Here is a 22,004-nt window from a genome sequence, read left to right on the forward strand (position 1 = left end):
ACAGTTCATATTGACATCATAAATATTTTGTCAATTGTTATTTTTCTTTTAACAAATTGCTTCTAATGGTTAGAAAGTTTTCTGTACTATTTGAATTAATCTATATTATTCAACTTCAATTGCTTTAACATCTAGATATGACTAAATAAAGCTATGGCATTTCGGGCTGTTTATGTTATCGAAGTCAAAATTGTGGATAAAAAGCTTTCGTCTAACGTGCTATTTAAAAGGTTAGTTTCTTATTACTTTATAATGAAATTCTTTCCAAATTGGCATGTATTAAATCTGCTAGTTTCTATTGCAATAGGATATGCATTTAGAATAAGCGGGTGAATATGTGTGTGTGAATGATTTGATTAGCCTTTTTTACAGCTTAAGATATTTTTTAACTATTTGACAATAAATTTATCAAAAAAAATAATATGCAATTGTAATGCCACATCTCTTTTTTGAGACTTGCTTGGTTACCATTGGGGTTTTATTATTTATGTTCAGAATTTTCAACATTTTCCTTTCAGTTTATTATGAAAGTTATCTTTTCTCTTTGGGGATATTTCAGGGCTGAACTTTTAAATTTTTCGCTTTGTCTTAAAATATTTTTTGGATGCTTGAAAGTTCTTTCTAGAGTCTAAAGGTTTTTTAATGTGTTGTTTTTTCGAATGTTTATAAACAATATTTGTTCCTAATGGCCATGCTAAGATGACAGTGCTTAACAGGAAATGTTTAACAGGTGTCAAATAATATTCTGACATAATACTTATTATACAAGTTTGAGACTTTTCGGTCACAGTTATGCTTCCAGCATGTATGTTTAAAAAAGGTGTATTTGTTTTTTGCATTGTGTATATATTAAGTCTTCGATTTCAACTACAACATGAAATTATTAATACCATTACTAATACAGGGTAAAATGGACATGATAACAATGTGATATTCATATTGACATCAACTGAAGTGTTTCCATTTCTTTTTCTTCCAAACTGTTGAATTCCCTTTACTCAAACTAAAAATACTAAAGTAAAATGGCAACAAGAAAAAATAAAAAGAGCATCAAATCAAATGGGGAAGTAAAGAAATGCTGAAGTAATATTAAAAATTGGGAAAGTAACTATAAAATATTTTGAAGTGAATATTTAAAAAACGCCCAAACAATACCTCTGTGTTGTTGTTACACAGTTGCTATTCTGTGTTGGGGATGTTAAAAAAACTGATTTTCGTAAATATTAACTGCTTGAACATATTGAGTATTTATGCCTTTTCAAAGATATATTTGATATAATGTGTTATTTTTTAAGATCATTTCCTGTAATAGAGAAGAAATGTCGCAAATACTTTGGAGATGAAAAGTACAATGGTATTCCAATTAATTTTGCGGAATTAATTGTCAAAGAACTTGACCTCTACAGAGAGGACAATGAGGTAGCATAATTAATCTGTTAGTTTTACCTTATATAGGAAGTGCAATCCAGTCTCTGGATTGTCAAAACTTGCAATAACTAGTTTGCCAACTGCCATATTAATATGTATGTTTTTTGTTTAATGAAAATACTGTCATGGATATTGTTTTTAGAAATGATTTTTTGACCGTTGTAACTTTATAAAAAACTACAGGGCATACATTACAATGGTTCTGAACCATTTATATTTTATAACTAAATTGTAGATTCAATACTGCATAACCACATGTAATTAATTAAAAATGCTCGAACTGTGCATGATTCATCAAAATATCACCGAAAAAGAACAAAAAAACAAGACGTGACATTGACATGGCATGATATAAAGCTAGTGGCATGGCAGACTATTATTTCTAGGTTCAATTTTATTTTATTTGCTGCCCACTGATAAAAAAAATGTTTCAGTGGTAGAAGTTTGTTTGCACACAACAAAATTCATTCAAACCACCACTCAGCACTTCAAGCTGTATTAATGTGTAGAAATGTTTTAACTATTTTTTGTATGAATACACTAACAATTTGAATGTATAAACTCACTCCAACATTTTAAACATTAAACCATCTATATATTTTGTGGCTAGATGCTGATATATTCCAACACATGCTATAACGAAAACTATAATTACTGGTTGTTTAAGACATGTAGGCATTATATACAGGAGGCTGTAAACTCTAATGAGGCAGAAAATTCACCATTTTTGCCTTCAATTTCAATCTCTACGTAATAATAAAGTTTACTTCCAGTTTACATTTTTTTTAAAAAAAAAACTGTAAACTCCTAATGAGGCAAAAAATTCACCATTTTTGCCTTCAATTTCAATCTCTACGTAATAATAAAGTTTAGTTCGTCCAGTTTACATTTTTTAAAAAAAAAAAAATTATTTTGCTTAAAATGATTGGTTTGAAATTTTACAAAATACGTAAAGTCACAAATATTATAAGAATAACAATTAAAGCTTTTTTCTGAATTTAAGGCTAAAAAAATTGGAGAAAAAAAAATCTTGACTTCTTTATTTTTGTTACTCTTATAATATATATGATATGATGTTATTATATATGGTGAACTGTGCACAAACAAATGTTTTTATACACTTATATGACCAAAACAGCAAAAAAATTAGCAATAAGTAGCATGTCGTAAAGGTGTTTTTATATACAGGTTGTGATGAAAATAAGGGAGTCACATGTAGTTTTTTGGCAGTTTAACTGAAGATGAGGTGTTTTAACGTTTTAGTATTTTTAGGTGGTATAAGCACAGAGCCACACCTCCTAAAATCTCTTAAATAACATAAAATTTGGACTGAAAATATTGCTTCCTCCTAAAACTTACTAAAAATGTTATTGCAACGACCATTATTTTTTTCATATAGTGACCATTTGTTATTACGATTTGAGTGACAAAATGTGAACATATGTTTCTTGCCTCAGGACTGATGAATTATATTAAAAATTAGTGAAATTCGAAACAAAACAGCTAAAATGACGCAAAAATCTAAGAATATTTTACTTTAAAAGATTGCTCAACAATGGCAGTAATTTTTTTTTACATGTTGTTTTTTGTTGATTATTTTCCATCCCGGCTTCCGGCTTCCTCGATAAAGACAACATGAGAGGGCTGCGCTCGATTCCAGACCTCTGCTGTGTTTATTTCAGATCGCATATTAAGTAACATATTTTGATTATTATTTCAGTAAAAAAGCAAATTCCCTAACCTTAATTATGGAAGGAATACACGTGTTGGCTGAACAGCCACTAATCAACAACAACAAATGGATCTCATCCGCTCCATAAAACATGTTATGACCTCTCTCAAAACTGAGTTGTTGGGAGAGATGAAAGGAATGATTGAGACCCTTATGGGATCATAAGGAGTATCATCCATAAGAAAACCCTGGAAAGAACCATCTGAAGATGCCATATTGGTGACGATGTCCCAAGCCTCTAAAAGGACACCAGGACCAAATATCACATCAGAAGATGTTGAAAAGAACTTGGGACAAGATGTTACGACCCAACAAAAAACAGAAGTTGGAAAACACAAATGATCTGAAAGAAAACCCGTTCTGGAAACTTGACCAGCCGTTTGCTAAGACTGAGACCCCGCCAATAAACGAAAGTTTGGCAGAAAGAGTGTCGAAATACCGGAAGCATCATTCCCAGAACAGTAAAGCTCGAAAAGTGGTTTTCAAAAAATATGCTATGTCCAAAAATTGCACAACCCTTTGTTAAGCCGTTGCTTAACAAAAAGGTTTACAAAATGAATAGTTTTACGCCCTTTCACAGAAGGGTAGATTCAGAACTGGCAGAAATTCAGACAACACTGACAAAAACGTCAACTATCTGGCAAAACTGGCTGATGCAGTACTGCAGTCTGACAAAGACAGCAGGGTCATGGAACCTGCAGAAATAATCTCACCGATCCTTGAAGGTGTTATGTTATTGGGCCACGCACACGACAAATTGTCAGCCAAACTACGGTCAAATATAAAGGCCACCTTACACAAGAATATCAGAACCAAACGGAACCTGGGGAAAAGCTTTTCGGAGATGATTGGACAAAAGCTGTAAAGATGCTTGACAGGACGCCCAAGTCACAAAAATGTGCAAAAACCTTTAACGATGGGCAGATGGAATGACTTGGAGAGAACCTCCAAAGAACCATATCGTCCGAAAAGAAAAAACGACCAAAATCATTTTTTGGGGCGAAATCAGCAACAAACCAGACCACCCAATCAAACCTTCAGGAGGAAATACGAAAAGTGAAGGCCTCGTCAACCAATACTGAGTTACAGGTGAACTTAAATTTGGTAAAAAACCTTTTATCCGTAAAAGTGAGAGAATTTAAGGCAATATCAAAAATCATCTTAAAAATTGAGAAAGCTTAACATCTGACGACACTATCCTACAGACTGTGTCAGGCATAATCCTTGAGGAGGAATTGATAGAACCTCAAGAGAAATTAAGAGAAACAAATTTTTCTAAAGTGGAAGAAAATTTTTTAACCCAGGAGATTCAGAAACTCTTAGACAAAAAAATTATTGAGCTAACCAAACATGAACCTGGGGAGTTTATCTCCCCTATCTTTCTCAGTAAAAAGGATGAAACGTCGTTTAGAATAATCCTGAACTTAAAATCTCTCAATGAAAATTTGAATTCGGTGCATTTTAAAATGGAAACTATATCTAGTGTACTAAACCTGGTGACACCAGGATGTTTTATAAATAACAACTAGATATTAAAGATGCTTATTACAGTGTGCCCATTAATCTAAAACACCAAAAATATTTCAAATTTCTTTACAAAGAATACCTATATAAATTTCTCTGTTTAACCTCCACTAGCTTACTTACGACACTTGGATCACATCCTTGCAGGTCACATTGATGACATCTTCAACACAGGAGAAAATTTTTAAGACTGTCTAAACAATGTGATAGAAACTGCAAGTGTACTTGACAACTTAAGATTTGTAATATATCCAGAAAAATCTCAGTTTGTTCCAACACAAAAAATGGTGTACTTAGGTTTTGAAATTGATTCGACAAAAATGACAGTAAAATTGACTGTGGATAAAAAACAGAAACTTAAAGAGTTGTGTCTAACCTTAATAGAAAAACCCATGTACAGAATTAGACATTTGGCATCGGTAATAGGAAAAATACATCATCTTTCCCTGGAGTGGTTTTTGGACCACTGCATTATAGATGCCTGGAGAGGGACAAATGTCATCACTTAATACTAAACAAGGGAAATTTTGATGTAAAAATGACTCTTTCGCACATGGGCATTAATGAACTCGTCTGGTTGAGAGATAATATTATAAATTCTTCAAAACAAATAATGCTAAAAACCCAGATTTTAAACTTGAGACAGATGCGAGCAACTCAGGCTGGGGAGCTGTAGTTTAACATAAAAGAGCGTCTGGACTGAGTCAGAAAAAGAACTACATAAAATGTTCTCAAACTTAAGGCAATACTATTTGGCTTAAAGGCGTTATTCAATAATAAATGAGAAAAACATATTCTAATCTTGTCGGACAATACAACAGCAGTGCACAGTGTTAACAAAATGGGAACCTCACATTTGTGGGAGTTTAATAAGGTAGTGACACAAATTTGGAACTGAGCAATAGATAACAAAAATTGGTTAACTGTTTTTTACAATCCTGGCAAGGAGAATGCGGAGGCTGATATGGAATTAAGGAGAGGTATAGACAAAAAGGAATGGATGCTAAATAAAAACACATTTAAAAAGGTATGTGAAACATTGTCATGCAAGCCTAAAATTGACTTATTTGCAAGTCGCATAAATTACCAATTAAAACCTTTTGTTTCTTACGGACCAGATCCGGAGGCATTAAAAGTAAATGCTTTTATGCAATTGGCCCAATCAAGTATAGTTTTCAGTAATAATTCGTAAGCATATAGATGTGCCTTTTATCTGCAACAATTGGTATCAAAAGCTGTTAAATTTACCTTCGCAGCCACAGGAAACGCACCCATTGCTCCCAAAAATGAAATTACTAGCATGCAAGCTGTCAGGAAATCCCTCGGAATGCGAAATTTTTCAGAGGAGGTTGTTGATGTCATCAAAGGATGGAGTGATGGAACACAAAAACAATACGCATCGTGCATTGAACGATTCATTCGGCACTGTAATGAAAGGGACTTGGATCCCTTTTACGCAACTGTAAATACAGTTGCAGAGTATCTTGTATATTTGATGAATAATGCAACGAATGAATATTCTGCTGTAAACATGGCAAAATCAGGAAAACACCCTATTATAAAAAGAGTAATGAGGGGGATCTTTCGAGAAAGACCTTCTTTCCCACAGTATGCATTTACTTTTGACGCTAAAGAAGTACTTATTTATTTGGACACTTTAGGACCTTGTGATAAATTAACATTACAGTTGACTGAGAGACTTGTGATTCTAATCTGTTTACTTAGCGGTCAAAGAGACCAAACAATTTCTTATTTGGATATTTGCTTTATACACATGACAGACACCTGTTGTACAATGTGCGTCCAAAAATAACCAAGTCAACAAGACCTGGTTTCCATGTGGCACCGTTAGAATTCAACAAATATGAGAATGAAAATTTGTGTGTTTTGTCCAGCTTACGTCACTATCTACTGAGAACGTTTGGCCTTAGAGGTGTTTTCGTAGCGCAATTTATCAGTCCGTATCCACCACATAAACTGGTGACGACGACTAAAATAGGAAGATAGGTAAAATTTTGTTTGAAAAAAGCTGGTATAGATACTAACATATTTTCTCCACATAGTACAAGAGCCGCTTTGACATCGAAAGCATAAGTAAAGGTATAACTGTGAGCGAAATTTGCAGGGAAGCTGGATGGACAAACTAAAACATTTGCTAAACATTATAACAGAACCATTGTAAAACAGTTTTCTGAAGGAATCTTAGAATAAAATATAAATAATTTAAGTTAAAACAGAGTTTATGAAATCTCAGATACCTAGTATGTTAATACACCGCGATAAATCTGGGCCCAGGAAACGATGCCTGCTATAAAATCTCATATTGTCTCTATCGAGAAAGGCGGAAGCCAGGATGGAGAATCTTAATGACGTTTCAGGCCAAAATTGGTATTTGTTTGGCACAGTTAACAAATAAAGTATGCTGAACATGATGACATAAAAATTTTGATATTTTGTCACCTAAATGTCATTTAAGGCCAAAATTGGTCCAAAAATTAAAACTACTTTATTTTCGACAAAATTTGGAACACTTAACAAAAAAAGTATGCTGAACATAATAGTGACATAAAAATGGTAATTTTTTGTCAACTAAATGCCGTTTAAGACCATAGGCTGTATTTTTGTTAGCAGAAATTGTAAAATTTTGTCGAATTGTCGATTTTTCATATAGTTGTGCATTTGTAATAGCGCCTGCATCTTGCTTTAAATATGAAGTGTCCCAACATTTCTAATCTAATGTTTCTATTTTAAAATAAAATAACTTTTAAATATAAAACATGTTAACACAATTTTTTTTGTCATTTTTTACATTTCATAAACCTGAGAATTACTCGGAACAGTTATTTATTTTAGAATAAAGGTTGTTAAACTCAATTCAAATAGAAATAGTTTTCCTAAATACTAATGATACAACGCAGTATGTAGGAACAGTATAAGGTTATGATAAGTCTTCTATCATGTTTCACAGTCATATTTTATCCCTGCTTTCCACACATAAATGGCTTTTATTCTTTTTTTTATTTCCCTTGTATTATTATGGCAATCTTCCATAGCGTAGCTTTTCTCACTAATCTTTAGTAAAGTAACATCTGCCTCTTTACCTTCTTCTAACGATCCAATCACGTTCGCCATTTTCATTATTTTTGCAGGTGTTATTGTAACTGCTTCAATAATTTTTACTAATGGCATTCCCAAGTGCAAAAATTTAGACATAACTGTGGTAAGATCATAAGCTGGACCATCATAACAGCTTAACGTGTGAAGGTCGGTACTGATTGTGTCTGGCCAGAAGTTATATTTAGAACATATTTCGGCATTTTCCCAGTGAAACCCACCCATCCCATGTCCAACATCAAATAGAACACCACGATTCCGTGCTGCAACAAAACTTGCATTGACCTCTCTATTCTTGTTTATGTAGCTATGATACATATGGGTATAGATGTCTCCCATATTCAAACTGTCAGGACAACCCAAAATATTCTCTGCATGATTCGCATGAGTGGGTACTGATGAGAATGCATGATGGGTCATAAGTGGTTTTCCAGTCAACTTACTCACATCAAGTGCTCGTTTATAAGCTTCCAATTCATTTTTTCCATCTCCACATACACTCTCGCTTAGTCTTACTTTTATTCCAATGATATCATCTGGGAATGTGTTAATGCAAGAGACACATTGGTCTACATTAACTTGGTTAAGTGAGTCACATTCTCCTCCTAGATAAAAGAAATACATGTAGGTTTAGCAGGATCTGTTTAAAAAAGAGTAAACAAGTATAAACAAAATCAACCATAGCAATTACCCCATAGTAATAGACATACCTGTTTCAATGCTAGCACAGCCAGCAGAAGTTAAGCCATGATTTGCGATATGCAGTAATGCTTTTACTCGTGTTTTGGATTTTTCAATAATAAATTTTTTCAGTCCTAAAAAGTTAGCAGCGCCAGCACTTCCTGCATCAATGACACTTGTTGTTCCTTTTAGTAAACACCTCTTGTCCACGTCGATTCCTAGATAGACAGTTAGACAGACATTGTTTTTATTAATGTGGCTGTGATGTATATTAATTTTTTTTAGTTGCTACACATTACATTGTGAACTTGCTGCCTTCTTAAAATTACCTTGTTTTTATGTTATTCTTACCAGCCTTTTGCTCACACAAATGCTGATAGGTAGAAAAATAGCATTTCATATATCGACAATTTCCATCATGACAATTTTGAATCAGAAAGGCTACATTATTCACTTAAATAATTTTGTGTACATTTTATGTACAGTACAGAATCAATGACTTTTGTTTATTTAAAATTGCAAACAGCAGAATACATACCAAGTTGTGTCGCATACTTAAAACAATGCACATGGGCATCTATCAAACCAGGACATGCGATCAGTCCTTCTCCATCATAAATTTGAACATCCTCATTGTTTAATAATGTTATATTATCTTTTACTTGTTTAATTATATTTTTCTCAATTAAAATGTCCCTCACGCCCTCAACACCTGCAGCTGGATCAATGACATAAGCTCCTTTGATCAATGTTTGACTCATTCTAACGAATAGAGTATTTTTTTATATTCAAGTTTTTAAAGTAACAGCCTGTGTATTTTTGCTGTTCTGTTGTTAACAGCTTAACTAAAATAGCTTACGTAAATAAATCGATGTTTCAAGATTCATGTTACATCTTAACAATAATATTTATTCTACATTCATTATGTGGGTGTCATGTTATGTAGACAGTGTGTCTAATTAGGCTGTTTATACGACACATTTGGATGTTTTTTTTTTTAAATGCTATTATTAGATTTACGATATTTTGACCTTTTTATGATCAACAAACTAGATCAGTTTCTGGTAAAATTGTCCTTGTGAATTCTGATTGTGAGGATAGAGTTCATATCTGTTTAAAAACTAAAGATGTTCTGGTGCTACAAAAAGTTAGAAAGTAATATCTGTATGAAATAAAGTATGCTTGTTTAAAGTAAAGTGAAATATGTATAAAGTGAAATATGTATAAAATGAAGTGAAATGAAGTGAAATATGTATGAAATGAAGTGAAATATATATATGAAATAAAGTATGTTTGTTTAAAATGAAGTGAAATATGTATAAAATGAAGTGAAATATGCATGAAATGAAGTGAAATATGTATGAAATGAAGTGAAATATATATATGAAATAAAGTATGTTTGTTTAAAATGAAGTGAAATATGTATGAAATGAAGTGAAATATGCATGAAATGAAGTGAAATATGTATGAAATGAAGTAAAATATATATATGAAATAAAGTATGTTTGTTTAAAATGAAGTGAAATATGTATGAAATGAAGTGAAATATATATATGAAATAAAGTATGTTTGTTTAAAATGAAGTGAAATATGTATGAAATGAAGTGAAATATGCATGAAATGAAGTGAAATATGTATGAAATGAAGTGAAATATATATATGAAATAAAGTATGTTTGTTTAAAATGAAGTGAAATATGTATGAAATGAAGTGAAATATATATATGAAATAAAGTATGTTTGTTTAAAATGAAGTGAAATATGTATGAAATGAAGTGAAATATGCATGAAATGAAGTGAAATATGTATGAAATGAAGTGAAATATGCATGAAATAAAGTTAAATATGCATGAAATGAAGTGAAAATGTATGAAATGAAGTGAAATACGTACAAAATGAAATGAAATTTGTAATAGGTATATGCTTAATTGTATTGTATGCTAGTAATCAACCTATGCTAGACATGTAAAAAAGTACTTTAGTGTTTTAAGAAGGGGAGGAAAGTTAGGAAATAAATAGAATATAGTATAATATAAAAGAATAAAATATGGCGTTAGTAAATAATACAATGAGGTATGGCCATATCAAAATAAATGCGAATTTGAGGGAACATAAAAACATTTCAGAGAAAGAACAAACAAACCAAGATTTTTGAACGAAACAGAAGTTGTTTTGACAATATATATAGTCCCTTTAATATACCACATTGTTTTAAATCATGAAAAATGTTGCCCAGAAAAAAAAAAAAACAACGTTAAGGATAATTATTTATTGTACAGTTTCTTTAGCTTATATTTTATGCAGTGTATGCATTTAAAACTGTACACAAATATGCAGTACTACCCCATCATATCAGATATAATAAATGCTGCTGCATGAGGAAATAATAATGATCCAAGTAAATCGACCTAGTGTTAAAACTCTACGTACTTACGTTACCACTAGACGGTTAGGGTTGGAACCTATAACGCTACTGTAGTATTGATTTAAAATGTTTTGTTTTTACTATTTCGCCTACAAGGATAGCATTGGTCAATAATGGTCAATTGAAACGTCATCAAAAAGCTTTTCGTATGCAATTTTTTTTTTTAGAAAAACTGCCTTCGGGTGGATTTCAACCCACAACCTCTGGGTTCATATTAGTAAGTAAGAGAGTAAGTAAGTAACGGGAAGTTTTAATATCCTAGGGGTACAAATATTTAATTTGACGACTTTTATATTAATCATTAACCGATTCGACGGCTGGCGAATTAAAGCAGAATGATTTATTGATGCAAAGTACAAAGTTTTTCAGAATTTTTTCCTGCGTAATGATTCCCCTCATTAAAATAAAGTTGTGTATAATCCTAACGAATCTCCGCATTATAATAGGATTTCATAAGAATTTTTAAGCAGTATTTTCAAGAAATGGTCAAAGATTCTTAGAGGTACCTACAAATTTCATATGCAAAGTGTCTGATAGATAAATATAAAAAGTATCATAGCCATGCAGCATTTCCCTTACGCCAGGAACAGCTGTAAATCAATTTTTAGGTTTTGTGAAATGACCCCGTTAATAAATTAAAAATATATTGTTGCAGTGATGTGTAATTGACGTTGACATGCGAGATAGTTTATGCAGCCCCTGCATCTTGTTTTCCTTTAGTTTCGGGTTGAATTCGATGCATGCTCTCTACAAAAGATATCACCCATCTATAATTTACTGGATGGTGCCTTATTTCCTGTTATCGCCTTCAAAAGGGTATGTAAAAAATTATTACCTCAACTATCATCATTGTACTTCAAATATGGCTACATCAAATTCATATGTAAATCTGGTTCCAAGCTTTTCCACGGTGAATCTAATGTTTGTTGGGGTTTGATATTATTATTTTGGGGAATAGCCAATTCAACATTTTCTATTCCAGTATCATTTACAGAAATTGCAGTAGAAGCCACAATTTTAAAGAGTTGTTACTATAAGCTCAAGAGGATTAAAGCAGCATAGAGAAGGTAGCTATGCCACGCCTATAGCTTCATCATGAGTCAATTATATGTTGAGAGTGGAGGGAGGGGGCGGGGGCAATTATAAAGTAGGTTATTATAACCTTGTTTAATTTTGGATAGGGTGGTCTTGTTTATTCTTGTGTTGTATTTGAAGCAACAGAAAACTCGCTGGAAAATTATGTCATAGACAGGTAAAGATTTGTTTAGTTTTTAAATAATTATTTCGCAATAGTGGGAGCATAATGCAGATTTTCTTATATTAATAAAGTTGGAACTTAATTATTCTTAATTATTCATATTTTATTCCGTATTTATGCAATATATAACACACTTTTTTCCTATATATCTAAAAAACTATGGAAAGGATAGGAATTAATGATATACAAATGAATAAATTTTTTATTTGTAGCCCAGGTATTGTTCTTGCATATGAAATGTTGGAAAACATGGCAGCATTGGTGGGGCCATACAAGACTGGCACTGTAAGTAAGGTTGTCATTGACGACAAAGAGTGATTTGGGCAATCCTAATTGGCTTATTTAGAAAATATGTGTTTCCTTATGGTGTGAAATTTGTCCAGACTCGACTTCACATTGTTATCTGTGGTAGTTGTTTTGGGGGTGAATACTTTACAAAGCCAAAATATCCTTTTTTTTATTTATTATTTAGAATTTGAAAGATAAGATTCCTTTGTTGAATAAATATGTGAGCATAGGCTTTCCATTTGGTTTACCATCAGAACTTGATGTGAACACAGTACTTGCAATTAGTGCTACTGCAGATGGAGCTGCTTTACCTAAACTAAAGGTATATATATCATGTTTAAACCAGTTTTTCACTATTTCCCTGTATGTAGCTAGCATAGCATACAGATAGTACAGTACAGACAGGCATCCTACCTAAAAACCTACCCCTTTAAAGCTGAATCACCTAACAAATTCCAAAGAAGAAAGTAAACATGTGGATGCTTTTTAAATGAGGCCCTGCAGATAAACTCTACTGACAGGTGGCTTTTAATATTTCTTGTTTTTAAAAGCTAATCTACCAAATTTATCGCTGAGGAATTTTACCTCTGTTTGATACTTTTTCTGCAAATCTTTATTTTTTTCTTTTCACTAAGCTTAATCTCATATATTATATATTTTAACAAAAGATTTCATTGCCATGGGGGTAAGAAAAAGTTAAGGTCATTATTGGTGAATTTACTATTTTTTGCATAGTGGCTGATTACACAATATTCTGATGTTTAATGTTGTGTGTGTGTATTTATCTTTATTGTTGTTATTGTTTTCTCACAACAGGCACCTTCTTGGAGACCTATTGCTTTTAAAGGCAAGCAAACTCTTCAATTGGAGATTATTGAAGACATCAGAGCGTTGCAGGTATGAAACATTCAATTTTGTGAGTTACAATAATTACAAAAGTACTGCACAAATATTCTAAAAACATTAAGTGTATAATTTCAGAATCATTTAGTTATAATGACCAATACTTTTCGTTTCGCACAAGACAACAAACAACATTTGTCCGTATCAATTTTGTTACGTTGAGAATCATGCCTAATGTGATCACATCGTTTACTAACTGTTTTTTCAGTTTGATAACTCTGATATAGCAGACATATTTGAAGTATATGGCACAATAGTTTGTAAGGTAAGTCACTTTATTGTCATCAGAGGATTTCGTATAACTATATTGCGTGAGAATTCATTGAAGTGGTGGAAATTTCAATTCAAATATTTTTATTTTCGTAACTTTTCCTAATTATACGTATTAAAGGTTTATTGTAGTAGCCTGTGCAAAATGGAAATTCCGTTGTAAAAATCTATGATATGCTAAAACTCTGTCGACTGCGAATCGTCCTTTGCTATGCATCAAGTATGATGTTTTTATAATTTTGTTAATCTATTTGTTAAAGGTGGATGTGGAAGAATCTCCTGAAGTGAGCATTTCTCTGCTGGCACCTCTCGACTGTAGTATTTTTAATCAAATGGTTTACCACCCATCAGTACAATTGATTGACGAGTTGACAATCACAACGGTGAAGGGTGATCAGCGTAGAAATGAGAACGAATATGAGTATAGAAAGTTGAGATTCTGCCCTCCATATGATGCGTTCAAGTTGTGCTATTATAAAGTAGACGTTGCAGGAGAGTCTAATTTTCCTGTAAAAGCATTCTATCAAATGAAGGTAAATCACTATACCAACAAAGGAGAGTGTTTGCAAAATTTTTTTTAAAAACCACAAGTCTTCGATATCTATCTTACTGCCCTAGATTAAGAAATTAAAACTATTTTGTTGCCTTTTGTTTCGTTAACCTTTAACAGCTCAAAAACAAATCCTATTATTGCGGAGATGATGTAGTTGTAGCGCATTCGGCTTGTAATCATAATGTTTCAGATTTGAGTTCCAAATGCAGCGGTGTCAGCCCATTTGGTGCCTTCTACTGACCACTAACCGGTTTCTTTGACAGACAAGAGATTGAAGCAACGATATACGTATCCCTAGCAGTAAAATAACATAATTACAGTCGGAGTGAGGAAGAGCCAGCCATTAGGATTGAATACCAAAGACATTAAAACTTCCCGTTACTTACTTACCTACTTACTATAGGTACCACGTCTCTGGATCAATGGGTCTTAAAAAAGCTTTTAAATATCCACAATATTGACCTATATTGGGTCGTCCAGTGTGGATATACGGTTTTTAAGGTTTAAAAATTTTTGCTGACGATGACGTATATTTTATCTTCTTTTTTTATGCGTCGTGGATGTTTGCTTCTCAGTCTAACGTACGGAAGTTTTTTATTTACTTTATGGCTTGACTTAAGACATTTAATCTGATGCAGAAATTTATTTTTACAAATGCTTTTTTCCGATTTCCTACTTAAAGAATGAACTGTGTTGATAACAAATTGCATTTGAATGTATTATTTACACTGATCTGTACTCTTTTCAAACTGATGAAAAAATACTTTAAAGACATTAAGGTTTGACAGCTCACTAGATTTCACTGGACTGTGGCGTAAAAAGAAATTTCATAGTCCCGACGATGTTTTTCTCCCACTAGGAAGGTAAAATTATAAGAAATTTGGGGAATTGACAGATTAGATTTTTTCACCAAAATACTCTGATACACAACAACATATATTCTGAGGTTGAAATTCGTTAAACTAAGTTTATCAACATTGATTAAAAAACCCTCACTTGAGCATGATTTGATTTTAAAAGCTAGGTAGCAAGTATGCTTATAGTTTAGTTTAGTATTTAATCTGCGTTGTTTTTTACAGGCTGACTCACGAAATGCAAGTATTATGATTCAGCTGCAGCTATCAGAAAACATGAAAAGTGGTTTCGAATATTTCGAAATAAACATTCCATTTTTTAACAGGCTAGTGCATTTTTTTTTTTTTAATTTAACCAACGATTAACAACCTTTAGCCTCCACCCTCTCTCTCTCTCTCTCCCTCTCTCTTTCCCTCTCTCTCTCTCTAAAATAAAGAATAATTATCATAGTAAAGTCTTTTCAACCAGTTTTCATCTTAAACATGCCCGAAACCATTATGTTAACTCTACAACTAAGAGCGGAACATAAGCCAGGGACAAACAAAATGACCACCACCAAACCACTGCCTCTAAAATTAAGAAAACCTTAAATAATAATCTCCTACTATGTTTTGTTTACAAATTATGCGTGTGTTGGTTTCATCCATTTTTGTTATTGTTCTAAACTGTCAGACATATTGCGTAAATTACTTGTCATATTAATATTTATAACATGATAATATTTAAAATATATTAATATTTTTTTTGTATTCCTACTTGTCTCGCGGAAATCAATCAACCAGATAGAATGGATCATATAAGGAGTTTTGTACATTAATTAGGATACTAAAGTCCTTAAGTATGATTTTTATAATCCCAAAATTCCCTAAGAAGTCTCTATTTGCGTGAAAGTAAAGCAAAAAAACTATTTAAAAGTTAAATAAATGCAGTTTGGTATATAACTTTTTTCGTGATTTTGTTTTTCGTTTTAACGCAATGAAGAGCAAGCGAAACTTAAATGGATTTACCTGGATTTATAACATAAAAAACAAATAATCTAATCCTCAGAAAACTTTGAAAATCCTTATTTTTGAACCGTTTTAACTCATTTTACCCACGAATCCGTCATTATTAGGCCGGATATAAAAATTCTAAAAAATAAACAGACTTCGTCACATTTAAGGGTCAACTGTCCTTCGAATTAGTGCAAAACATTAAAACAACTATGATCCAATCCTGAAACATATTTTTTCTATCGTTTTGCCATTTTTGATCCGATAAAAAATTTTTAAAAAATTGACTTTCTCATATTCAAGGGTCTATTATTTCCTGTCATTTTGAAAAAAAAAATGAGAAAAACTAATGATCCAATCCTGAGAAATGTCCTAAAAACAGTATTTTTGGACCGTTTTTACTCATTTTACGCATAAATGCGCCAAGGGTCTATTGTTCTCTATATTTGTGCAAAAATCAGAAAACACTAATGATCGAATTCTTAGCAAAGCTGATAACGGACGGACGCACAGATGGACAGAAGTCGTTTTATAGGAACTCACCTGAACCAGGTAGATCCTTAAGATACAGAAAGACGAAGCAAGTTTAAGTGACAAAAGTACTGGTAAATAAGTAATCAAAGTTATATCCACTTATTCTGTACAGTTTTGCCTAAAATATGCTATCACGTTGTGTTTTAAAAATTCTTTGTTGGATTTTTATAGTGGAAAACATACTTTTTAAGAGACGTAACGAAATTTGTAGGCATGTAAGCTCTTATTATCCGCTCAAATAACAAAACAGAAATCATCGTATAATGCCAAAAAAATTATACGTTCTACTTTTACGGTCTCGACATGTGTTTTAAATTACACGCAAAACACTTTAGTCTTTTATCTTTATGTCGGAAACTTAATATTTGAAGTGTTGTCGTGAACTTTATAAAGTCTCAAAGGGACTGAGCGCCCTAATAATTTATCTCGGAAAATAACTTCGATTCGTAGTAATTAATGCATTTAATTTTTTGCCCTAAACTTTTGTATGCGAAAACAATTGCTGCATTTCCACGAGAACTGCTCAGGAAAGTCAGCCAAAAATATTTTAGGGCCTTCTACTCGCTTAAAAAACAAGCTACTGCCATCCAGTTAATTAAGAAGTATAGAAAAAAGATTTTGAAATTATGATTTAATTTATGCAAATTTATGGTAATTTATAGACACAACTTAATGCTGTCCAGTTAATTTAAAAGTATAGAAAAAAGATTTTAAAATCTTGATTTTATTCATGCTAATTTATGTTAATTTATAAACATAATAATTTTGTACTATTATTTAGGGGACCCATATTGAATGTAAAAGCTGTGAGTTCTTCAATGAATTTGGTCATCTCGAGTGATAAATCTTCAGTAAAATGGATTATTGGTTAGTTTGTTTGCTAGTTCTTAATTCTTTGTTCGTTGGTTTGAAACTGAAAAAATTAACCTGACCACTGCTGCTATTACAGAATGAGGAGAAGTCCAGTTCTTATTTTCGTAACGCAAGAAAAAATTTTTTAGGCTAAACGGAGAAATTATGAAACTAAATTGTAGCTTGAAAATTGCTAGTTTAGCTCTGGCTTCTTCCTTAGACTTTACATGTTATCACGTTGTTTTGATACTTGTGTTTATTTCACCAGGTCCATGTATATTTTTGATACCATTTGTTTTGAATTTATAGGTTCGAAGTTTCCCGGCAAAACTCGCGACATATCATTGGAAGCAACAGTAACATTCGATCACTTATCTGAAAACGTTCGCTATGATGAACTTCTTGTTGGATTGAATGCGTACATTGAAGTGAGTTCTTTTTTTCAAATAGTAAACTATATTATGATACGTCGAATCTGCTTGGAAAATGTCATAAAAATCACCTTTTGTAGGAAAGTCATTTTATATTTCGATGATGATCGGGTGATATTATTTAAGGCTACTATAGCTATTTTCCACATTGTTTCGTTGGCCTGTCTACCATTAAATTTGAAAAAATTATCATATCACTTATGAGTTTAAAATATTTTTGCCACCTTTTAAAATTTCCTTTTGCTACCATACTGATGCTTTGCTTGCAGTGCGGCATTGCTTAGCAGTAAAGTTATTTTAGCTAGTAGTAGTTTTGTATCATTTGTGAACATAATCTCTTTTTAAAAACATCCTTATAATCATTCTTAAACTAATAGATTTCCCGAACAAACTGTCAGATGATGGTTATAAATATAAATTCGATAAGCATGTTTCGCCCGTGTAAGGACTGATTTGTACTACACAAGACTCATCGTCAGCTAACCAGAAAATTTGCCGGCTTCGCTTCATTGATAAGTACTTTAAACACATTACCATGTAGCCTTGGGTAAACCTTTTGGTCGCACTGAGTCATTGGAGTTTAATGATTAACGTACTTTGATAGCTACAATCCTGAAAATATTTTTGAAATTGACCGGTTTTAAAGTGGCCAAGATGACTCACCTTCAAACGCATGGCTTTGTTCTGCAGATGTGTAGGCCAGGTAAACAACATCGAAATGCGTTACTGCCAGATTCGCGAGATCAGAATTATTAAACAATCCACATGATTGGGTAAAACGGGCATGCTGGCGTCACTTAAAAATTAGTATTGTTTAAGATTTTAATCAATATCTAAAGAACCTAGGTTCTATGTTCGTTACCAAATCGAAACATATGAACTTTTGCAATTTCGTAGTGCATATGCCTTTTATAGGAACAGTGCATGTAACGAATATCCCTTTTTTGTAATATATTACGTCTGAAATTGCAGTTTTGTAGGCTTTTTATTCATCTCGTTTAGCTTGTTTGGAAGACAAATGACTTCACTTTCAGCGGAATTAAATTCGATTCGAAATCTGTAGAACTTTATCCTAATAGCAAGATCAAGGTTTCATCGGGTCAGTATTTTATATATTTTTTTAAGGTCTTTAAAACATTCCAATATAACGACAATCGACTTTACTATGCTCATTACAGATTTTATTTTCCAAAATCAGCTTTGCATTATAGTAGAATAAAGTCATTAAGAAGAGTTGGGAAGAAAAATCTGGTCCTTCCTCATTCCTTTATTTAATCATTTTGTCGAGAAGAAACCAGGCCTATTTTATTTCCGTCTTTAGTCTAATTCTTTATATATGTTTACATAGTTCCGAACGGAGTGAGTTCATGTAAGCACAATTTACCTAAAATAAAAACATCGTCCATGAATTGAAAATTTCCGTGTAAATAGGACACGATTTAATTGCAGTACACTCTATAGTTCGAGTTCCTATTAATCGAACATGTCCTTAATTATTTTATTTATTTATTTTTTTTTATTTCGCTATTGCACATGTGTACTCTTAAAAAGAATCGTTGCTGGAGATAAGTAAAAAAAATGTCGAAACACAAGGTAGTTGCTTGTATTCAATAGGGGTATTGTCATCATTTAAGATTTCTCTTTGCATTTGCCTATTTTCTTATTCAATTGCGTCGGGAAGTTGCCAGGCATTTTCCATACCAAATAATAACACAATTTTTTTACCGCGTCATACTGTAAACGGGAAAATTTTCGCAAAGCTGGTCGGTAGGCTAGATGCACGATTCACGCTAAAAGTCATCAATTAAAAAATGTTATCAAAAAGTAAAAAAAAAAAAATAATAACCAAAACTTACCTTGTTTCGCGTTCTATATTCGCCACTTTCCGTCCTCACAAAAAATAGAAATCCACAAATAGCTTTATTTACAATGGCATGCGCGACTTTAATTTTTGGCAGACGTCGGTTTCCTTTAATGTTTCTTTCAAGAAAAAAAAAATTAACAGTTCAGTTGGTAAAAATCGTAAACTTTTTTTGCGTTTGAATTCTTAGATTACATTACGATAGAAAAGTTAAGAACGAAAAATTCCGTATGTTTCTAAAGAAATATTTCATCGTGTATGCCCACCTTAAGAAGAATTTCTCATAATTCACTTTCTATTATTCGAACCTCTCTAATTCGAACATCTCCGTATTTCGAACGATTTTTTCTGTCCCTTGGCGTTTTTTCTCTCTATTTTTCGAACATCGTTAATAAAGTTTATCGCGTATACCGAGTAGAATGTCTTTAAGCACAGATTCGAATGTTGATTTTTATAAGAGAATCCCTTAATTTACTTTGGGACGAATGGCGTATAAATCGTATAAAATTAATTTGAGGAACCTATCTCTGTCAAGGATGTTGCTCAAATGTTCCAACCAAGCCCCTAAGAACACATTGTCAACTGGAAGAAAAGAAGAAAGAAAAAAAACTTTCTACTATTAAAACTCTCCGTAACTCGAACGCCTTCCCCCACCCCTGCGAGTTCGAATTATAGAGAGTCTACTGTCCGGCTCTAGTTCATACAACAACAACCTAGGATCTGTCTGCTAGTAAGCCCTAAAATACTATACTTTCGTTAAAATTTTGTAAACAAAACAAACTTTTATCGAGTTACATTTGACAGTTAGTAATTTTTCACGCATGATGACAAAAATTTTACGGGTATTTTTTTTTCAAAGATGTCTTTATATACATATATTTCCCGAATACATAATTTCCGAACTTTAACAAAAAATTTGCGAAAATTGCGAAATGGTTCATAGAGGCGAAAATTAATACTAAATAGATATGTTTACTTCTTAAATATCGTTTAGCTTCACAGTTCAAGAGCGTTGAATACAAAGTATGGAATTCACACGGGGAAGTTACCGACACAACATTCTCGCCTTAGCCACACTGTTAACACTGGATTCCATAAAAGTGATCGATTAAAACTTGAGAAAATTAGAACTATGGCAACAGGTAGCAGCCCGCCTGTGATAATCTACACTTTAAAAGTTCAATAAGCTGGCACGCCACACAGTCCTTTGTGTTTGGATGTTGTAGTGTTGAAACAGTATCATGACAGTTGGAAACAGATGTCTTACTGTGTACCTTAAACAAACCAGGAAATATGCAGCATTCAGCATTCAACGTCTAGCTGTTTTGTGTCGTAGCGTACTGAAAGTACCGTTAGACTTTGGATGTATCTTCGTTACAGTGCTGTGATCTTTATATAGAGATGAGAATTTTCGAGCTGTACGTACTATTTTTGTAATATAAACTGATTTTTATAACAAGAATTATATAGCATTTCCTTTTTAAAAGCAAAAGGGGTGTCATCGAAAATTCTAAATTTTACGTCGGCTGTTTTAAAGCTAACGAATGTCATTCTGTTAAAAATTTCATAAAAATAACAAATTCTTCCCGAAATTAACGTCTGCTTTGCATGTCCGTCTTTAAAGGTAAATAAGCGCATCCTATTTGTGGAATAGTATTTTATTCTTATATATTTATATTGTTAGCCAATTTCTGAGAATGTACTATAATAATATATGTTGCACTGATACTATACTTGAAACGAAACTTTGTACTTTTTAAGTGCAATATCAGGGCATTGTAACGAGTCGATGGAGCACAATGAAAACGTGCACTTTTTTAGGATTTTAGGAGCGCTTGTACACCTAAGAAAGTTTGAAGCTGGAAGATTGCTACTTGCATATCTAAGAGGCAGCGACGTCGGGGGAGACCCCTTCTCCCCACCTCTTTGTTCAAATTTGAAATCGGTAGTTTTCTATTTTGTGTTTTAAAATAAAATAGTACCTAAAAATTAAGGAACTTAGTGTTGTTTTACAGCGTCTGAAATGGAAAGAGAAAAAAATCATTTGGTGATCCTTGCACTGGGCGTATCAATCCTCAGATCTTTTTTAATATTTGGCGATTTCTGAGTTAAGTTGCCAATTTCGCCAAATGTTTTTCGCGCCAAAGTTTGTAAAAATAAGGTAATTACAGAAACAGAAGAGCGTGTTATATAAACAACAGAAACTTACCATATAACGAACAAACGATGATATAGCTAGACATCTAGACAGCTATAACATGTCGTGATTGTTATAAGAAATCAGGCGAAAATGAAAAGTGCTAA

At 32.4% G+C, this 22,004-nt stretch overlaps 2 protein-coding genes across 2 annotated transcripts; one reads left to right on the forward strand and one right to left on the reverse strand.

The window, feature by feature from the left end:
* The first annotated feature begins 114 nt into the window (after positions 1-114).
* Positions 115-21,565, forward strand: LOC130656396 (AP-5 complex subunit mu-1-like). Its single transcript, XM_057459244.1, has 14 exons — positions 115-230; positions 1,296-1,419; positions 11,624-11,719; positions 12,085-12,155; positions 12,374-12,446; positions 12,634-12,771; positions 13,266-13,346; positions 13,561-13,617; positions 13,883-14,155; positions 15,255-15,355; positions 17,338-17,423; positions 17,718-17,836; positions 18,842-18,938; positions 20,695-21,565. The coding sequence occupies exons 1-14, from the start codon at positions 154-156 to the stop codon at positions 20,769-20,771; spliced, it is 1,470 nt and encodes a 489-aa protein (XP_057315227.1). The 5' UTR covers positions 115-153; the 3' UTR covers positions 20,772-21,565.
* Positions 7,462-9,260, reverse strand: LOC130656397 (deacetylase Oant_2987-like). The gene is made up of 3 exons (XM_057459245.1): positions 9,018-9,260; positions 8,509-8,697; positions 7,462-8,403 (listed from the first exon to the last, which is right to left on the reverse strand). Exons 1-3 carry the CDS (start codon positions 9,238-9,240, stop codon positions 7,640-7,642), a joined length of 1,176 nt encoding a protein of 391 aa, XP_057315228.1. The 5' UTR covers positions 9,241-9,260; the 3' UTR covers positions 7,462-7,639.
* Positions 21,566-22,004: the final 439 nt, after the last annotated feature.

This window comes from Hydractinia symbiolongicarpus, chromosome 9 (genome assembly GCF_029227915.1).
Source record: "Hydractinia symbiolongicarpus strain clone_291-10 chromosome 9, HSymV2.1, whole genome shotgun sequence".
Classification (NCBI taxonomy): Eukaryota; Metazoa; Cnidaria; class Hydrozoa; order Anthoathecata; family Hydractiniidae; genus Hydractinia; species Hydractinia symbiolongicarpus.